The sequence below is a fragment of the Salmo salar genome, chromosome ssa14 (genome assembly GCF_905237065.1).
Source record: "Salmo salar chromosome ssa14, Ssal_v3.1, whole genome shotgun sequence".
In the NCBI taxonomy this organism is placed as follows: domain Eukaryota; kingdom Metazoa; phylum Chordata; class Actinopteri; order Salmoniformes; family Salmonidae; genus Salmo; species Salmo salar.
In genome coordinates, this window is record NC_059455.1 from 101156282 (window position 1) to 101177539 (window position 21258).

At 42.2% G+C, this 21258-nt stretch overlaps 1 protein-coding gene across 2 annotated transcripts in view; it reads left to right on the forward strand.

Moving 5' to 3' along the window:
* The window catches only part of grhl2b (grainyhead-like transcription factor 2b), an 85412-nt gene that overhangs the window by 27227 nt on the left and 36927 nt on the right, over positions 1-21258 (forward strand). For both annotated transcript variants that reach the window (XM_045695148.1, XM_045695149.1), the window contains exons 3-7: positions 873-940; positions 2014-2443; positions 3182-3240; positions 3360-3516; positions 9950-10061. In XM_045695148.1, coding sequence (XP_045551104.1) covers positions 873-940; positions 2014-2443; positions 3182-3240; positions 3360-3516; positions 9950-10061 — 826 coding nt within the window. The remainder of the gene's footprint in view (positions 1-872; positions 941-2013; positions 2444-3181; positions 3241-3359; positions 3517-9949; positions 10062-21258) is intronic.

Below are 21258 nucleotides of genomic sequence, written 5' to 3' on the forward strand. Positions count from 1 at the left end.
TACTACTACTACTACTACTACTACTGATACTTATTCTACTGTTACTACTACTGCTACTTCTACTGCTACTACTTATTCTACTACTACTACTGCTACTACTTATTCTACTGCTACTACTTATTCTACTGCTACTACTGCTACTACTTATTCTACTGCTACTACTTATTCTACTGCTACTACTTATTCTACTGCTACTACTGCTACTACTTATTCTACTGCTACTACTTATTCTACTGCTACTACTGCTACTACTTATTCTACTGCTACTACTTATTCTACTGCTACTACTGCTACTACTTATTCTACTGCTACTACTTATTCTACTGCTACTACTGCTACTACTTATTCTACTGCTACTACTTATTCTACTGCTACTACTGCTACTACTTATTCTACTGCTACTACTGCTACTACTTATTCTACTGCTACTACTGCTACTACTTATTCTACTGCTACTTCTACTACTACTGTTACATTTGAGTCATTTAGCAGACACTCTTATCCAGAGCGACTTACAGTAGTGAATGCATTCATTTCATTTCATACATTTCATTTCATGCATTTAAAAAATAAAATTGTACTGGCCCCCCCGTGGGAATCAAACCCACAACCCTGGCGTTGCACACACCATGCTGGCGTTGCACACACCATGCTCTACCAACTGAGCCACAGGGTTGAGTTACTGTTACGACTACTGCTACTACTACTGCTACTAATACTACTGCTACTACTACTACCGCTACTAATACTACTGCTACTGCTATTTTCACATAATGGAATTTATTTTCTTCTCTATGGATTGAAGAGAGCAGTAACACCTTGTTGGGTGATGTCATTCATCTGGCACATAGTGAATATTATTTTCTTCTCAGGTCCCTAAAGAAAAGAGATTGTTGCCCATCGCCAAAGTGGTTGAAATTTCAGAGGAGCAGGACAAGAGGTCAGTGCATTTGATAGCCAACATGTAATATCCCTGGGATATACCTTTTTTAACATCATTTATAAGAAAGACAATCTACCATTTTAAGCACATCACTTATAGCCCTTGATATACAGTTTAATTTCTGACACCAAAAACTGAATTTTAGTCATTGTGATTTTGACTGGAAATCACAGAAACTTTTTTAACCTAAGGGGAAAAGTGTACTGATATCACCGTACAGATTGGATATGTGGGTCATTCCACCAATTCGGTGCCTTTTGAGAAGTGTAACTTGGTGAAATAACATTTCGATTTCACCAAATTTTAACATTCTGTCGTAAATAGCACAAGTTCAAAAAGGACTATAGTAAGTGCCTATTTTGTGCCAAATAAAGTAACAGGGTTGACGATTTCATCTTAAAACAGCCACGATTCCCCTCGTGACAGGGGGAGTCTTGTTGTGTACAACAGGGAGTGACAATTGAATGCAAGCTTCACAAAAAAAAATGTTTTATTGCTAAAACATCTGTAGCCTATCTATCTATGTGTTTTGTTTGGCCCGCTCACTTTTCCACCACAAAACATTAAAACATTGCAAAAAATAGAGATGTTTCATATTTCTTTTTTTTTTTTAAAGGAATAGTTTCACCATATTAAAATGAAATGTCAGTTTACGTAAAAGGGTTGACCTGAAAATGAATGACTAATCACATTAAATAAATAATAATGTTCAGAAATGACTTCGTCAAAGCAACAATAGAACGAGGGCTTTACAATGATGGTGAAACTTGAAAAAATCTTCGTATGAAGTGGGTTGAAATCTTCCTAAAAGTGATTCAGGGTTGACAGAGGGACATGTCAAAATGCTGAATTTAGGCACTTTAGCCTTTATTGAATTCTCCATGTGGTCTATATTAAGGCCACTTCATTTCATTTAACAGCCTTTTTAAATTAAATAACGTTGCACAATTTCCACTTCAAATATCAAATGGACACAAAATGCACTCTTTAGTGGAATGACCCATGTAATATGTTTCCACCAGTTCTAGTGGGTTCCACCTGAATGCTGTTCTTCTCTGATGCTTTTACAGGGGAGCCTCGGGGACCAGCATCAACGGCCAGCAGGGTGACAACATAGAGATGGTGGACAACCGAGTCCAGGTGCTGAAGTCTGTCCCGGTCAACCTGTCCCTCAACACTGACCACCTGGACAAGAGAGTCAACATGTCCCTCAACACTGACCACCTGGACAAGAGGGAGGAGTACGGGGCAGGGACGGGTGACGGACCTGGGGCTATTGCCTTGGTGAAGGCAGAGATGTATGCCCCGGGGTTCATGGGCCCTGGGGTCGGGACGGGGGTGCACTACCGAGTGGAGGGCGAGGAGCAGGGGTCAAGGGTCGTCTATGAACAGATGAGTCCGTATGTGTCCAATGTGTCAACAGTTAGTCACGGAGGATATGTTAAGGAGGACCAGCGTAGCACGCCTGATGACAGCCCGTATGAAGAGGAGAGCGACGTGGTAAGAGGATGTTAGGACTTATGGGTTAAATATGTAGATTCTTAAGTTATGTTAAAAGCCCAGTGCAGTCAAAAATCTGATATTCCTATTCCACACTGAGGTTGGAATAATACTGTGCAATTGTGAAAATGATGATAATGCCCATTTAGCGTAAGAGCTATTGGGAAAGACTGCCTGAAGTTTCAGCCTGTTTTGGTAGGATGGAGTTTTGGCTTGGCTGATGAGACATCACCAAGCGGTAAATTAGTTAATAGACCAATAAGAAAGAGAGTTCCAAACCTCTCTGCCAATAACAGGTCGTTTTCTGTTTCCCCTCCCCAATCAGACCTCTCCCAGACAGTCCTAGCTAAATTCTTGCATGAGAAATTCCTCTTTGCTATTTTCAACCATTTTTATTTAAAACATAAACAGTAAGGTAGTTAATTGTTACTCAGCAATGATTTGATATTGAGATAACGGCTGTAATGGACCTTAAAGCTATAACACCACGGGCAAAACTCATTACAATCATATTACAACTTAGAATGATGTGATTGCAACCTGTTTGCCCACTTGGGAAGGATACTTCCCTTTAGCAAATTGTTGATGCTGATGCCCCAATATTCTATGGAACTGGAAAAGCCAAAATGTCACTAAATGAACCAAAGTGTTGATCAACTTCCTCTAAATGTACCATAGTTGGTTCCTCTTTCCTTGTCTGACTGACTGCCTGACAAAGTGATGTTTCCCCCCTAACAGAAATACCACACACCCAAGTCTATAGCACAGGAAGAGTTTATCTTCGACCAACAAGTAGTGTAAGTCACTACTCCCAACACATCCACAACATACTGTTAGACAATATACAGCATGTTAGTTGGCTGAGATATCCACCAGTCATATCTACAGACTAATCATGTGTTGTGTCTTCTAACAGGGATACGTTTCAGTACAAGCTGGAAGCCACCAGGTCACTGCGTGTGAAGCAGGGGGAGGGGCCCATGACCTACCTGAACAAGGGCCAGTTCTACGCCGTGACGCTCAGCGAGCTGGGAGCTAACAAACGCCTGAGACATCCAATCAGCAAAGTCAGGGTGAGTTGAAGAACGAGAACGAAGAACGCACATCTTTAGGAGTACTCTGGGAGCTAACTAGCACATCTTTAGGAGTACTCTGGGAGCTAACTAGCACATCTTTAGGAGTACTCTGGGAGTTAACTAGCACATCTTTAGGAGTACTCTGGGAGCTAACTAGCACATCTTTAGTACTCTGGGAGTTAACTAGCACATCTTTAGGAGTACTCTGGGAGTTAACTAGCACATCTTTAGTACTCTGGGAGTTAACTAGCACATCTTTAGGAGTACTCTGGGAGTTAACTAGCACATCTTTAGGAGTACTCTGGGAGCTAACTAGCACATCTTTAGTACTCTGGGAGTTAACTAGCACATCTTTAGTACTCTGGGAGTTAACTAGCACATCGTTAGTACTCTGGGAGTTAACTAGCACATATTTAGTACTCGGAGTTAACTAGCACATCTTTAGGAGTACTCTGGGAGCTAACAAGCACATCTTTAGTACTCTGGGAGTTAACTAGCACATCTTTAGGAGTACTCTGGGAGTTAACTAGCACATCTTTAGGAGTACTCTGGGAGTTAACTAGCACATCTTTAGGAGTACTCTGGGAGCTAACTAGCACATCTTTAGTACTCTGGGAGTTAACTAGCACATCTTTAGGAGTACTCTGGGAGTTAACTAGCTCACTTTAGGAGTACTCTGGGAGTTAACTAGCACATCTTTAGTACTCTGGGAGCTAACTAGCACATCTTTAGTACTCTGGGAGTTAACTAGCACATCTTTAGTACTCTGGGAGTTAACTAGCACATCTTTAGGAGTACTCTGGGAGTTAACTAGCACATCTTTAGGAGTACTCTGGGAGCTAACTAGCACATCTTTAGTACTCTGGGAGTTAACTAGCACATCTTTAGTACTCTGGGAGTTAACTAGCACATCGTTAGTACTATGGGAGTTAACTAGCACATATTTAGTACTCGGAGTTAACTAGCACATCTTTAGGAGTACTCTGGGAGCTAACAAGCACATCTTTAGTACTCTGGGAGTTAACTAGCACATCTTTAGGAGTACTCTGGGAGTTAACTAGCACATCTTTAGGAGTACTCTGGGAGTTAACTAGCACATCTTTAGGAGTACTCTGGGAGCTAACTAGCACATCTTTAGTACTCTGGGAGTTAACTAGCACATCTTTAGGAGTACTCTGGGAGTTAACTAGCACATCTTTAGGAGTACTCTGGGAGCTAACTAGCACATCTTTAGTACTCTGGGAGTTAACTAGCACATCTTTAGTACTCTGGGAGTTAACTAGCACATCGTTAGTACTATGGGAGTTAACTAGCACATATTTAGTACTCGGAGTTAACTAGCACATCTTTAGGAGTACTCTGGGAGCTAACAAGCACATCTTTAGTACTCTGGGAGTTAACTAGCACATCTTTAGGAGTACTCTGGGAGTTAACTAGCACATCTTTAGGAGTACTCTGGGAGTTAACTAGCACATCTTTAGGAGTACTCTGGGAGCTAACTAGCACATCTTTAGTACTCTGGGAGTTAACTAGCACATCTTTAGGAGTACTCTGGGAGTTAACTAGCTCACTTTAGGAGTACTCTGGGAGTTAACTAGCACATCTTTAGTACTCTGGGAGCTAACTAGCACATCTTTAGTACTCTGGGAGTTAACTAGCACATCTTTAGTACTCTGGGAGTTAACTAGAACATCTTTAGGAGTACTCTGGGAGTTAACTAGCACATCGTTAGTACTCTGGGAGTTAACTAGCACATCTTTAGGAGTACTCTGGGAGTTAACTAGCACATCTTTAGTACTCTGGGAGTTAACTAGCACATCTTTAGTACTCTGGGAGTTAACTAGCACATCGTTAGTACTCTGGGAGTTAACTAGCACATATTTAGTACTCGGAGTTAACTAGCACATTTTTATGAGTACTCTGGGAGCTAACTAGCACATCTTTAGTACTCTGGGAGTTAACTAGCACATCTTTAGGAGTACTCTGGGAGTTAACTAGCACATCTTTAGGAGTACTCTGGGAGTTAACTAGCACATCTTTAGGAGTACTCTGGGAGCTAACTAGCACATCTTTAGTACTCTGGGAGTTAACTAGCTCACTTTAGGAGTACTCACGGAGTTAACTAGCACATAGTTAGTACTCAGGGAGTTAACTAGCACATCTTTAGGAGTACTCTGGGAGTTAACTAGCTCACTTTAGGAGTACTCTGGGAGTTAACTAGCACATCTTTAGGAGTACTCTGGGAGCTAACTAGCACATCTTTAGGAGTACTCTGGGAGTTAACTAGCACATCTTTAGGAGTACTCTGGGAGCTAACTAGCACATCTTTAGTACTCTGGGAGTTAACTAGCTCACTTTAGGAGTACTCACGGAGTTAACTAGCACATAGTTAGTACTCAGGGAGTTAACTAGCACATCTTTAGGAGTACTCTGGGAGTTAACTAGCTCACTTTAGGAGTACTCTGGGAGTTAACTAGCACATCTTTAGTACTCTGGGAGCTAACTAGCACATCTTTAGTACTCTGGGAGTTAACTAGCACATCTTTAGTACTCTGGGAGTTAACTAGCACATCGTTAGTACTATGGGAGTTAACTAGCACATATTTAGTACTCGGAGTTAACTAGCACATCTTTAGGAGTACTCTGGGAGCTAACAAGCACATCTTTAGTACTCTGGGAGTTAACTAGCACATCTTTAGGAGTACTCTGGGAGTTAACTAGCACATCTTTAGGAGTACTCTGGGAGTTAACTAGCACATCTTTAGGAGTACTCTGGGAGCTAACTAGCACATCTTTAGTACTCTGGGAGTTAACTAGCACATCTTTAGGAGTACTCTGGGAGTTAACTAGCACATCTTTAGGAGTACTCTGGGAGCTAACTAGCACATCTTTAGTACTCTGGGAGTTAACTAGCTCACTTTAGGAGTACTCACGGAGTTAACTAGCACATAGTTAGTACTCAGGGAGTTAACTAGCACATCTTTAGGAGTACTCTGGGAGTTAACTAGCTCACTTTAGGAGTACTCTGGGAGTTAACTAGCACATCTTTAGGAGTACTCTGGGAGCTAACTAGCACATCTTTAGTACTCTGGGAGTTAACTAGCACATCTTTAGGAGTACTCTGGGAGTTAACTAGCTCACTTTAGGAGTACTCTGGGAGTTAACTAGCACATCTTTAGTACTCTGGGAGCTAACTAGCACATCTTTAGTACTCTGGGAGTTAACTAGCACATCTTTAGTACTCTGGGAGTTAACTAGCACATCTTTAGGAGTACTCTGGGAGTTAACTAGCACATCTTTAGGAGTACTCTGGGAGCTAACTAGCACATCTTTAGTACTCTGGGAGTTAACTAGCACATCTTTAGTACTCTGGGAGTTAACTAGCACATCGTTAGTACTATGGGAGTTAACTAGCACATATTTAGTACTCGGAGTTAACTAGCACATCTTTAGGAGTACTCTGGGAGCTAACAAGCACATCTTTAGTACTCTGGGAGTTAACTAGCACATCTTTAGGAGTACTCTGGGAGTTAACTAGCACATCTTTAGGAGTACTCTGGGAGTTAACTAGCACATCTTTAGGAGTACTCTGGGAGCTAACTAGCACATCTTTAGTACTCTGGGAGTTAACTAGCACATCTTTAGGAGTACTCTGGGAGTTAACTAGCACATCTTTAGGAGTACTCTGGGAGCTAACTAGCACATCTTTAGTACTCTGGGAGTTAACTAGCACATCTTTAGTACTCTGGGAGTTAACTAGCACATCGTTAGTACTATGGGAGTTAACTAGCACATATTTAGTACTCGGAGTTAACTAGCACATCTTTAGGAGTACTCTGGGAGCTAACAAGCACATCTTTAGTACTCTGGGAGTTAACTAGCACATCTTTAGGAGTACTCTGGGAGTTAACTAGCACATCTTTAGGAGTACTCTGGGAGTTAACTAGCACATCTTTAGGAGTACTCTGGGAGCTAACTAGCACATCTTTAGTACTCTGGGAGTTAACTAGCACATCTTTAGGAGTACTCTGGGAGTTAACTAGCTCACTTTAGGAGTACTCTGGGAGTTAACTAGCACATCTTTAGTACTCTGGGAGCTAACTAGCACATCTTTAGTACTCTGGGAGTTAACTAGCACATCTTTAGTACTCTGGGAGTTAACTAGCACATCTTTAGGAGTACTCTGGGAGTTAACTAGCACATCGTTAGTACTCTGGGAGTTAACTAGCACATCTTTAGGAGTACTCTGGGAGTTAACTAGCACATCTTTAGTACTCTGGGAGTTAACTAGCACATCTTTAGTACTCTGGGAGTTAACTAGCACATCGTTAGTACTCTGGGAGTTAACTAGCACATATTTAGTACTCGGAGTTAACTAGCACATTTTTAGGAGTACTCTGGGAGCTAACTAGCACATCTTTAGTACTCTGGGAGTTAACTAGCACATCTTTAGGAGTACTCTGGGAGTTAACTAGCACATCTTTAGGAGTACTCTGGGAGTTAACTAGCACATCTTTAGGAGTACTCTGGGAGCTAACTAGCACATCTTTAGTACTCTGGGAGTTAACTAGCTCACTTTAGGAGTACTCACGGAGTTAACTAGCACATAGTTAGTACTCAGGGAGTTAACTAGCACATCTTTAGGAGTACTCTGGGAGTTAACTAGCTCACTTTAGGAGTACTCTGGGAGTTAACTAGCACATCTTTAGTACTCTGGGAGCTAACTAGCACATCTTTAGTACTCTGGGAGTTAACTAGCACATCTTTAGTACTCTGGGAGTTAACTAGCACATCTTTAGGAGTACTCTGGGAGTTAACTAGCACATCGTTAGTACTCTGGGAGTTAACTAGCACATCTTTAGGAGTACTCTGGGAGTTAACTAGCACATCTTTAGTACTCTGGGAGTTAACTAGCACATCTTTAGTACTCTGGGAGTTAACTAGCACATCGTTAGTACTCTGGGAGTTAACTAGCACATATTTAGTACTCGGAGTTAACTAGCACATCTTTAGGAGTACTCTGGGAGCTAACTAGCACATCTTTAGTACTCTGGGAGTTAACTAGCACATCTTTAGGAGTACTCTGGTAGTTAACTAGCACATCTTTAGGAGTACTCTGGGAGTTAACTAGCACATCTTTAGGAGTACTCTGGGAGCTAACTAGCACATCTTTAGTACTCTGGGAGTTAACTAGCTCACTTTAGGAGTACTCTGAGAGTTAACTAGCACATCGTTAGTACTCTGGGAGTTAACTAGCACATCTTTAGGAGTACTCTGGGAGTTAACTAGGTTTTGAGTATAAAATAATGATAATTGGATTCATTTACACTGCCGTTCAAAAGTTTGGGGTCACTTTGAAATGTCCTTGTTTTTTAAAGAAAAGCACATTTTTTTATCAATTAAAATAACATCCAATTGATCAGTGTAGACATTGTTATTGTTGTAAATGATTATTGTAGCTTTAACAGCTGATTTTTTATGGAATATCTACATAGGTATATGGAGGCCCATTATCAGCAATAATCACTCCTGTGTTCCAATGGCACATTGTGTTAGCTAATCCAAGTTTATAGTTTTAAAACGCTAATTGATCATTAGAAAACCCTTTTGCAATTATGTTAGCACAGCTGAGAAGTGTTGTTCTGATTAAAGAAGCAATAAAACTGGCCTTCTTTAAACTAGTTGAGTATCTGGAGCATCCGCATTTGTGGGTTCGATTTCAGGCTCAAAATGGCCCGAAACAAAGAACTTTCTTCTGAAACTCGTCACTCTATTCTTGTTATGAGAAATGAAGGCTATTCCATTCGAGAAATTGCCAAGAAACTGAAGATGTCGTACAACGCTGTGTACTACTCCCATCACAGAACAGCGCAAACTGGCTCTAACCAGAATAGAAAGAGGAGTGGGAGGCCCCGGTGCACAACTGAGCAAGAGGACAAGTACATTAGAGTGTCTAGTTTGAGAAACAGATGCCTCACAAGTCCTCAACTGGCAGCTTCATTAAATAGTACCCACAAAACACCAGTCTCAACGTCAACAGTGAAGAGGCAACTCCGGGATGCTGTCCTGATAAGGCTTTTTCTTTGGAACTCTGCTTAGCTCAGACTGGCCAATAAAAATAAAAGATTAAGATGGGCAAAATAACAAATTTAGGCTTTTTTGAGGGCAAAAGTGAGTGCAACTCAATATTAGGAAGGTGTTCCTAATGTTTTGTCCTCTCAGTGTATGTAGAAATGATAATGCACCTATATATTTTCTGGACCACAAATAGATTTTGACCAAAAAAAAAGAAATAGTTTAAAAAAAAATCTGAGTAGCCCTCAGTTGAGTTTCCTAATCCCGATGTGGCCCTCAAGCCTAAACGTTTGCCCATCCCTGATCTACAGTAATGTTGCTAATCATCGTCCTGTCTCCTATTCCCCTGACATAGAGTGTCATCATGGTGGTGTTCAGTGAAGACAAGAACAGAGACGAACAACTGAAGTACTGGAAGTACTGGCACTCCCGCCAACACACTGCTAAACAGAGAGTACTAGACATAGGTAAGACCTGTAACTAACTAATTAACCATACTGGCACTCCCGCCAGCACACTTTTTATAAGTGTACTAGACATTGGTAACTTGGTAAGAGTATAGAATTAGAGTTTGTTGAAAGTCACTCAGACCATGACATTTTGAAAGATTCTACAAATTAAAGCTATAGGCCTGTACGTAAACCTGTCTAAATACTGTTGGTATGGTATGTGTCCATTTACTGACTAGTATTGGCCAGGCCTACCACCAGTCACTGTCCCACAGCCCCCTGCCTGGGCCTACCACCAGTCACTGTCCCACAGCCCCCTGCCTGGGCCTACCCCCAGTCACTGTCCCACAGCCCCCTGCCTGGGCCTACCACCAGTCACTGTCCCACAGCCCCCTGCCTGGGCCTACCACCAGTCACTGTCCCACAGCCCCCTGCCTGGGCCTACCACCAGTCACTGTCCCACAGCCCCCTGCCTGGGCCTACCACCAGTCACTGTCCCACAGCCCCCCTACCTGGGCCTACCACCAGTCACTATTCCACAGCCCCCTACCTGGGCCTACCACCAGTAACTGTCCCACAGCCCCCTGCCTGGGCCTACCACCAGTCACTGTCCCACAGCCCCCCTACCTGGGCCTACCACCAGTCACTATTCCACAGCCCCCTGCCTGGGCCTACCACCAGTCACTGTCCCACAGCCCCCTTGCCTGGGCCTACCACCAGTCACTGTCCCACAGCCACCTTGCCTGGGCCTACCACCAGTCACTGTCCCACAGCCCCCTGCCTGGACCTACCACCAGTCACTGTCCCACAGCCCCCTGCCTGGGCCTACCACCAGTCACTGTCCCACAGCCCCCTGCCTGGGCCTACCACCAGTCACTGTCCCACAGCCCCCCTACCTGGGCCTACCACCAGTCACTATTCCACAGCCCCCTTGCCTGGGCCTACCACCAGTCACTGTCCCACAGCCCCCTGCCTGGGCCTACCACCAGTCACTGTCCCACAGCCCCCTGCCTGGGCCTACCACCAGTCACTGTCCCACAGCTGACTGCCTTCAGTATAGAAATGTCCTTCATATCCCTCCTCCTCACCCCCTTTCTTCTCCCTTTTATACCCCTCTCTCTGTTGTGCTGCTGAGGGGCATTAATCCAGTTAATGACTGGGTGTTGTTAGTCCAGCATACTTACCTAGATAATTAACATGTCCTGGGGGATTGGAGGAAAAGGAGAAGCATGCCTCTCATTCGTGGTTCTATTGCTTCATGTTGAACTTTCTAAAATGACAAATCTTCAGCAGGTGGATGTTTATTTAGTTTTAAAATGTATTTTAGTGGGTCACAGTTTTTACTGTCAAACATTTCGCAATTATCAGTCGGTGAATTTGAATGTGAACAATTTCTCTCCGGTCATGTTGAGTGAGTCTGACTGAGAGGCATGTAGGATCTGTTCCACATGGCAAGCTGCGACCTGCAGAGAGAGGCTGACGAGCAGCAGTGGTGGTATGTAAGGTGGGAGAATCAGGGCAGATGGGAGAAATACATGGCTTGTTTGGACAGAGAGAGGAATGCCTCAGCCAGCCAGTCTACCTTTCTGTGTTGTACCTCTCTGATTGAGGCCTGATGTTATGCTCAGAGATTGGTATTAAATCTAGTAAATGAATATGTGGGATGTTACATGTCTAAACAATTGACATGATTTAGTGACATGATTTAGCAGTAGGTTGTCTGTTGTTGTCTTAGCATAATATCAACAGAATATCATAGCAGTAGGTTGTCTTGTTGTCTTAGCATAATATCAACAGAATATCAGAGCAGTAGGTTGTCTTGTTGTCTTAGCATAATATCAACAGAATATCAGAGCAGTAGGTTGTCTTGTTGTCTTAGCATAATATCAACAGAATATCATAGCAGTAGGTTGTCTTGTCTTAGCATAATATCAACAGAATATCATAGCAGTAGGTTGTCTTGTTGTCTTAGCATAATATCAACAGAATATCATAGCAGTAGGTTGTCTTGTTGTCTTAGCATAATATCAACAGAATATCATAGCAGTAGGTTGTCTTGTCTTAGCATAATATCAACAGAATATCATAGCAGTAGGTTGTCTTGTCTTAGCATAATATCAACAGAATATCATAGCAGTAGGTTGTCTTGTCTTAGCATAATATCAACAGAATATCATAGCAGTAGGTTGTCTTGTCTTAGCATAATATCAACAGAATATCATAGCAGTAGGTTGTCTTGTCTTAGCATAATATCAACAGAATATCATAGCAGTAGGTTGTCTTGTCTTAGCATAATATCAACAGAATATCATAGCAGTAGGTTGTCTTGTTGTCTTAGCATAATATCAACAGAATATCATAGCAGTAGGTTGTCTTGTTGTCTTAGCATAATATCAACAGAATATCATAGCAGTAGGTTGTCTTGTCTTAGCATAATATCAACAGAATATCATAGCAGTAGGTTGTCTTGTCTTAGCATAATATCAACAGAATATCATAGCAGTAGGTTGTCTTGTTGTCTTAGCATAATATCAACAGAATATCATAGCAGTAGGTTGTCTTGTCTTAGCATAATATCAACAGAATATCATAGCAGTAGGTTGTCTTGTTGTCTTAGCATAATATCAACAGAATATCATAGCAGTAGGTTGTCTTGTTGTCTTAGCATAATATCAACAGAATATCATAGCAGTAGGTTGTCTTGTCTTAGCATAATATCAACAGAATATCATAGCAGTAGGTTGTCTTGTCTTAGCATAATATCAACAGAATATCATAGCAGTAGGTTGTCTTGTCTTAGCATAATATCAACAGAATATCATAGCAGTAGGTTGTCTTGTCTTAGCATAATATCAACAGAATATCAGAGCAGTAGGTTGTCTTGTCTTAGCATAATATCAACAGAATATCATAGCAGTAGGTTGTCTTGTTGTCTTAGCATAATATCAACAGAATATCATAGCAGTAGGTTGTCTTGTTTCTTAGCATAATATCAACAGAATATCATAGCAGTAGGTTGTCTTGTCTTAGCATAATATCAACAGAATATCATAGCAGTAGGTTGTCTTGTCTTAGCATAATATCAACAGAATATCATAGCAGTAGGTTGTCTTGTTTCTTAGCATAATATCAACAGAATATCATAGCAGTAGGTTGTCTTGTTTCTTAGCATAATATCAACAGAATATCATAGCAGTAGGTTGTCTTGTCTTAGCATAATATCAACAGAATATCATAGCAGTAGGTTGTCTTGTTGTCTTAGCATAATATCAACAGAATATCAGAGCAGTAGGTTGTCTTGTTGTCTTAGCATAATATCAACAGAATATCATAGCAGTAGGTTGTCTTGTTGTCTTAGCATAATATCAACAGAATATCATAGCAGTAGGTTGTCTTGTCTTAGCATAATATCAACAAAATATCATAGCAGTAGGTTGTCTTGTTGTCTTAGCATAATATCAACAGAATATCATAGCAGTAGGTTGTCTTGTTGTCTTAGCATAATATCAACAAAATATCATAGCAGTAGGTTGTCTTGTTGTCTTAGCATAATATCAACAGAATATCATAGCAGTAGGTTGTCTTGTGTCTTAGCATAATATCAACAGAATATCATAGCAGTAGGTTGTCTTGTCTTAGCATAATATCAACAGAATATCATAGCAGTAGGTTGTCTTGTTGTCTTAGCATAATATCAACAGAATGTCACAATGCACTTTCCCCATTTGTCCCGGTCCTGTCGTGTCTGCCAAGGCAGCATAGAATAGTTTTTTTCACTCTAGGCCTCAGATATAACAGATATATGCATATCATCCAGACAGTGTATTACTCAATGAGGAAGTGAGATGTTATTTAGTCTGAAACCACTTGTTGAATGAATAAAGTCAACTTGTAAAACTGTTTAATAAGGCATCTACAACTGTTTCACCTCAATGTATTGTTGGAAATAAGACCTATAGTGATCCCACAGTGATCCCATGATATAATTTCATGTCAATTTAATACCTTTGTTGTGAATATGGTACATTTGTCAAAGAAAATAGAGAAAATTGATGGAAATTATATTAATTAAGGTACATTTTCCTTCACTGCTTCGGTTGGATCCTCCTGATGTGAAGGAGATAATTGGTAACTTAAAGATATTAGCAGCAGGTCAGGATGAGATTGGCGCCTCTTTGTTGAAATCAGTGTCTTCCTCGATTACTGAGCCTCTAACGTATAGTCGATCATTCACCAAATATATGCAAACTGGTATTGCTCCTAAAGATTAGAAAATTAGTTATCCCCCTCTATAAATCTGGGGATCCAAGGTCTTTCACAAATTATCGCCCGATATCTCTACTATGTTTTTCTAAAATCCTAGAAAAATACTTGTATAAGGGAATGTTAAAATGTTTAAGCAACACTGTAATATGGTTTTGGTAAAAACTATTCCATAGATATGGCTCTTTTGCAACTTGTGGATAAAATCTTTACAGCCGTGAACAACAATGAATACGCTCTTGGCATCTTTTTAGATTTATCCAAACCGATTGACACGGTTGATCATGAAATATTACTTTCTAAATGTCATTATTATATTTTTCATAATTATACATATAATTGGTTAAATAGTTATGTTTATAATAGAGAACTATTTGTTTTTGCAAAACGGCTGTACATCTACCAGGGCCAAGATATAAATTCATTTTAAAAAAAGATCCAGAATCTCAATTGGTGGGAATGAAATAGAACAAAGTCATATCCACTAGATTCCTGTAATTGATGAAAAGTTATCTTGAAAAAAAAATCATATTCAATTTGTCTGTAGCAAAGTGATGAAATGTGTTGGTATCATCCATAAGATTACTGGTTTGGTTCATCGGGCTTGCTTCCTAACTCTGTACTATAGCTTAATTTACCCATATGTCATTGTGTCTGTGTGGGGTGGGGGGGTTTAGGCTAACCTGACGGATTAGTAGCAGAAGAAGAGAGAGGTGACCCCCTGGTCAAATAACAAGCAGTGAACTGTAGTACAGCCCAGGTCTGGTCTGTATAGTGGTAGCGGCAGATGGGAGGTGTAACATGACACCGCCAAGCTAGGCTGGGATTTGAATAGCAGTTGGTTCAGGATTGTTCCCTGGCTCTGCCTGGAGGCTTGGAGGCCTGGGGCTGTGTGCGTCATGGGACCTGGGATTTGAATGGATCTATTTAACGGGGAACTAACGGATGCAACCTGCCTGACTGACTGGCTGACTGACTGGCTGGCTGACTGACTGGCTGTGCACCTGTGAAAACCTGGAGTGGAGCGGCCCAAGTGGGAATGGAGTGGGGAGTGGAGTGACATAGCCAGGCTTTGACTTATTATTCCTTTTATCTCCTAGTGGGGAAAAGGGATGCGTCTCTGAATCTGATTGATCGGCTATGAAAAGCCAACTGACATTTACTCCTGAGGTGCTGACTTGTTGCACCCTCGACAACTACTGTGATTATTATTATTTGACCCTGCTGGTCATCTATGAACATTTTAACATCTTGACCATGTTCTGTTATAATCTCCACCCGGCACAGCCAGAAGAGGACTTGCCACCCCTCATAGCCTGGTTCCTCTCTAGGTTTCTTCCTAAGTTTTGGCCTTTCTAGGGAGTTTTTCCTAGCCACCCCTCATAGCCTGGTTCCTCTCTAGGTTTCTTCCTAGGTTTTGGCCTTTCTAGGGAGTTTTTCCTAGCCACCGTGCTTCTACACCTGCATTGCTTGCTGTTTGGGGTTTTAGGCTGGGTTTCTGTACATCACTTTGAGATATCAGCTGATGTAAGAAGGGCTATGTAAATACATTTGATTGATTGATTGATCTCCATCTCACTGAGCCAGACGGGAGGCCTGGTTAAAAGACCTGAGTCAAACATGTACAGGTGTCACGTGTTAAAATACTTGAGATGCACTTGATGAAATTCGCTTGGTACAGTGGAACCAATTGAATAGTCCCAAAAGTGCAATAAATAAAGTACTCCTCAAATACTCTAATAAATATTAAAAAGTATTTGTCATATGGTTTGTAGCGGTTAAGAGGCTTGGTTTGCGGGGGGGTAGAGAGTTATTGGGAGGTGGAAGGGTAAAGGGATTTTGGGGGTAGATAAAGGGATAGAGAGGTTAGGTTGGGTAGAGGGGGTTTTGGGGGTAGAGAGGTTAGGTAATATAGAGGGTGTTTTAGGGGTAGATAGAGGGATAGAGAGGTTAGGTTGGGTAGAGGGGGTTTTGGGGGTAGAGAGGTTAGGTAATTAGGTGTTTTTATATTTAGGTTGGGTAGAGGGGTTTTGGGGGTAGAGAGGTTAGGTAATATAGAGGGTGTTTTAGGGGTAGATAGAGGGATAGAGAGGTTAGGTTGGGTAGAGGGGGTTTTGGGGGTAGAGAGGTTAGGTAATATAGAGGGTGTTTTAGGGGTAGATAGAGGGATAGAGAGGTTAGGTTGGGTAGAGGGGGTTTTGGGGGTAGAGAGGTTAGGTAATATAGAGGGTGTTTTAGGGGTAGATAGAGGGATAGAGAGGTTAGGTTGGGTAGAGGGGTTTTGGGGGTAGAGAGGTTAGGTAATATAGAGGGTGTTTTAGGGGTAGATAGAGGGATAGAGAGGTTAGGTTGGGTAGAGGGGTTTTGGGGTGGATTTGGGTAGAGAGGTTAGGTAATATAGAGGGTGTTTTAGGGGTAGATAGAGGGATAGAGAGGTTAGGTTGGGTAGAGGGGGTTTTGGGGGTAGAGAGGTTAGGTTTTTTTTTGGGTAGAGGGGGTTTTGGGGTAGAGAGGTTAGGTTGGGTAGAGGGGGTTTTGGGGATAGAGAGGTTAGGTTGGGTAGAGGGGTTTTGGGGGTAGAGAGGTTAGGTTGGGTAGAGGGGGTTTTGGGGGTAGAGAGGTTAGGTAATATAGAGGGGTGCAATGTTCTCTATATTTTCTTTCGTCACTGAGCAGATTTCAGGTCTGCTGAGCGAAAACTTTAACTTTGTGAAAATTCTGTGAAACTTCCAGCGCGCGTTTACTGTAAACACTGAGGCTGTACCCGCTTTAAGTTACAGTTTTAACAGTGGGCAAGTAGGCTACTGTGGCTATTTGATCATAATGTAGGTCTACCAGAGTGGCCTACAATCAGAAAATATGGAGAAAATGCATCCCATAATATTTTAACATGGAATAGCTGTTCTATCATTCAGTCTACAGTAGCAGCCAATGTGTGGTGTTCAATACAGGCCTACATTCCATGAGACTTTTGAAAAAAACATGAATGGCTTGACATGAACCTTCATCCACTCAGACAAGGAGGTGACGGAAAATGTTGTTGTGTTGTTTGATGCAAGAAACCACTTTACAAAATAAAAGGCATCATTATTCCCATACCATTATTACAGAGAATCAGGCAAATCATGCTACCCTCTGCCTATTGGCTACTGAGCTTATTCAAGATTGTCTCAAAATACAACACTGCCCCTTTAAGACCAAAAACAAGCTCTTTACCTGACTGGCTTTTCAAAGATGTCTAGAAATGTACATGTTTTGTGCTCATGTAGGAAGCAACCACTCTGCCATTGCTGACTACAAATTATTTATAACTGGGCTAATAACTCACTAACTAGCAAAGGATATGAACAAAATGTGCACACGTGGCTACATGCAGCTCTTGCTTTGATCTCAAAACAAGCACATCTACTCACGACCGCTCATGCTGTAAACACAGTCCAGTTCAAAGTGAATGGCACAGATCCATATATGGCAATGGTCTATTTGCATACAGGCCTACTGCAGCTCTGATTGGTAATGCCGTACCGGTATGTGTGGGCTGAGTGGTGCATATCAATGCAATAGAATCCTACTCCGATGCGTTCTGCCTACAACAACATCTCTGATATTCATTCTGCTTGGCAGTCCCGGTGGAGCTGCACGGCAGTCTCAGGGCAACTGCGTGGGGGTTAGACGGCGTAGAAGGGTTCAGATGGGGTATAGGGGGTAGAGTGGATAGAAGGGATTTTGGGGAAGGTAGAGTATTGGGGAGGAGAGGGCTTTTGGGGGTAGAGAGTTTTGGGGGGTAGAGAGTTTTGGGGGAAGAGGAGTTTTGGGGTAGAGAGTTTTGGGGGGTAGAGAGTTTTGGGGGTTAGAGAGTTTTGGGGGTAGAGAGTTTTGGGGGGTAGAGAGTTTTGGGGGTAGAGAGTTTTGGGGGGTAGAGAGTTTTGGGGGTAGAGAGTTTTGGGGGGTAGAGAGTTTTGGGGGTAGAGAGTTTTGGGGGTAGAGAGTTTTGGGGGTAGAGAGTTTTGGGGGTAGAGAGTTTTGGGGGGTAGAGAGTTTTGGGGGTAGAGAGTTTTGGGGGTAGAGAGTTTTGGGGGGTAGAGAGTTTTGGGGGTAGAGAGTTTTGGGGGTAGAGAGTTTTGGGGGGTAGAGAGTTTTGGGGGGTAGAGAGTTTTGGGGGTAGAGAGTTTTGGGGGTAGAGAGTTTTGGGGGTAGAGAGTTTTGGGGGTAGAGAGTTTTGGGGGTAGAGAGTTTTGGGGGGTAGAGAGTTTTGGGGGTAGAGAGTTTTGGGGGAGAGAGTTTTGGGGGTAGAGAGTTTTGGGGGAGAGAGTTTTGGGGGTAGAGAGTTTTGGGGGTAGAGAGTTTTGGGGGTTAGAGAGTTTTGGGGGTTAGAGAGTTTTGGGGGGTAGAGAGTTTTGGGGGTAGAGAGTTTTGGGGGGTAGAGAGTTTTGGGGGTTAGAGAGTTTTGGGGGTAGAGGAGTTTTGGGGGGTAGAGAGTTTTGGGGGGTAGAGAGTTTTGGGGGTTAGAGAGTTTTGGGGGGTAGAGAGTTTTGGGGGTTAGAGAGTTTTGGGGGTTAGAGAGTTTTGGGGGGTAGAGAGTTTTGGGGGTAGAGAGTTTTGGGGGTAGAGAGTTTTGGGGGTAGAGAGTTTTGGGGGGTAGAGAGTTTTGGGGGTAGAGAGTTTTGGGGGTTAGAGAGTTTTGGGGGTAGAGGAGTTTTGGGGGTAGAGAGTTTTGGGGGTTAGAGAGTTTTGAGGGTTAGAGTTTTGGGGGTTAGAGAGTTTTGGGGGTAGAGAGTTTTGGGGGGTAGAGAGTTTTGGGGGTAGAGAGTTTTGGGGGTTAGAGAGTTTTGGGGGGTAGAGAGTTTTGGGGGTAGAGAGTTTTGGGGGGTAGAGAGTTTTGGGGGTTAGAGAGTTTTGGGGGTTAGAGAGTTTTGGGGGTAGAGAGTTTTGGGGGTTAGAGAGTTTTGGGGTGTAGACACGTTTGGAGATGGAGAGGTTTTGAGGATAGAGGGGTTTGATGGGGTAGAGGGGGGTAGAGGGGTTAATAGTGGTAGATTAACTAACATGTCCTGGGGTAATAGTGGTAGATGTCCTGGGGTAATAGTGGTAGATGAACTAACATGTCCTGGGGTAATAGTGGTAGATGAACTAACATGTCCTGGGGTAATAGTGGTAGATGTCCTGGGTATTGACATGTCCTGGGGTAATAGTGGTAGATGAACTGACATGTCCTGGGGTAATAGTGGTAGATGAACTAACATGTCCTGGGGTAATAGTGGTAGATGAACTGACATGTCCTGGGGTAATAGTGGTAGATGAACTGACATGTCCTGGGGTAATAGTGGTAGATGAACTAACATGTCCTGGGGTAATAGTGGTAGATGTCCTGGGGTAATAGTTGTAGATGAACTAACATGTCCTGGGGTAATAGTGGTAGATGTCCTGGGGTAATAGTGGTAGATGTCCTGGGGTAATAGCGGTAGATGAACTGATATGTCCTGGGGTAATAGTGGTAGATGAAATAAGAATAGCCTCCTGTATTTACCAGTGTTTTTTTGAAGGCAGGGAGTTGGTTTACATTGCCAGATAGGAGATATCAAGAACAAGCTGTTTGATAACTCAGAGTTCCTAATCAGCCTAAACAATGGCTACCTGTTTTAGCTGATAACAACTCCATCATATTGGCCTGTTCACATGTTTATAGTGGTTTCAGATAGAGTTGGTGTGGGGTTTGCTGCGAAAGCCACTTGTTGTTTTATTCAAAGAAAACCACTTGTCAATTTTGAACTAACAAGTCCTACTGTTGAAGTCGGAAGTTTACATACACTTAGGTTGGAGTCATTAAAACTCATTTTTCAACCACTCCACAAATTTCTTGTTAACAAACTATAGTTTTTTCAAGTCGGTTAGGACATCTACTTTGTGCATGACACAAGTAATTCTTCCAACAATTGTTTGCAGACAAATTATTTCACTTATAATTCACTGTATCACAATTCCAGTTGTTCAGAAGTTTACAGAAAATTATGTCATGGCTTTAGAAGCTTCTGATAGGCTAATTGACACCATTTGAGTCAATTGGAGGTGTACCTGTGGATGTATTTCAAGGCCTACCTTCAAAGTCAGTGCCTCTTTGCTTGACATCATGGGAAAATCTAAAGAAATCAGCCAAGACCTCAGAAAATAGATTGTAGACCTCCACAAGTCTGGTTCATCCTTGGGAGCAATTTCCAAACGCCTGAAGGTACCGTGTTCATCTGTACAAATAATAGTATGCAAATATAAACACCATGGGACCACGCAGCCGTCATACCGCTCAGGAAGGAGACGTGTTCTGTCTCCTTGAGATGAACGTACTTTGGTGCGAAAATTGCAAATCAATCCCAGAACAACAGCAAAGGACCTTGTGAAGATGCTGGAGGAAACCGGTACAAAAGTATCTATATCCACAGTAAAACGAGTCCTATATCAACATAACCTGAAAGGCTGCTCAGCAAGGAAGAACCACTGCTCCAAAACCGCCATAAAAAAGCCAGACTACGGTTTGCAACTGCACATGGGGACAAAGATTGTACTTTTTGGAGAAATGGAACAAAAATGGAACTGTTTGGCCATAACGACCATCGTTATGTTTGGAGGAAAAAGGGCGAGGCTTTGCTGCAGGAGGGACTTGTGCACTTTATAAAATATATGTTATCATGAGGAAGAAAAATTATGTGGATATATTGAAGCTACATCGCAAGACATCAGTCAGGATGTTAAAGCATCCTTCCAAAGTTGTGGCAAAATGGCTTGAGGACAACAAAGTCAAGGTATTGGAGTGGTCATCACAAAGCCCAGACCTCAATCCTATAGAAAATTTGTGGGCAGAACTGAAAAAGCATGTGCGAGCAAGGAGGCCTTCAAACCTGACTCAGTTACACCAGCTCTGTCAGGAGGAATGGGCCAAAATTCACCCAACTTATTGTGG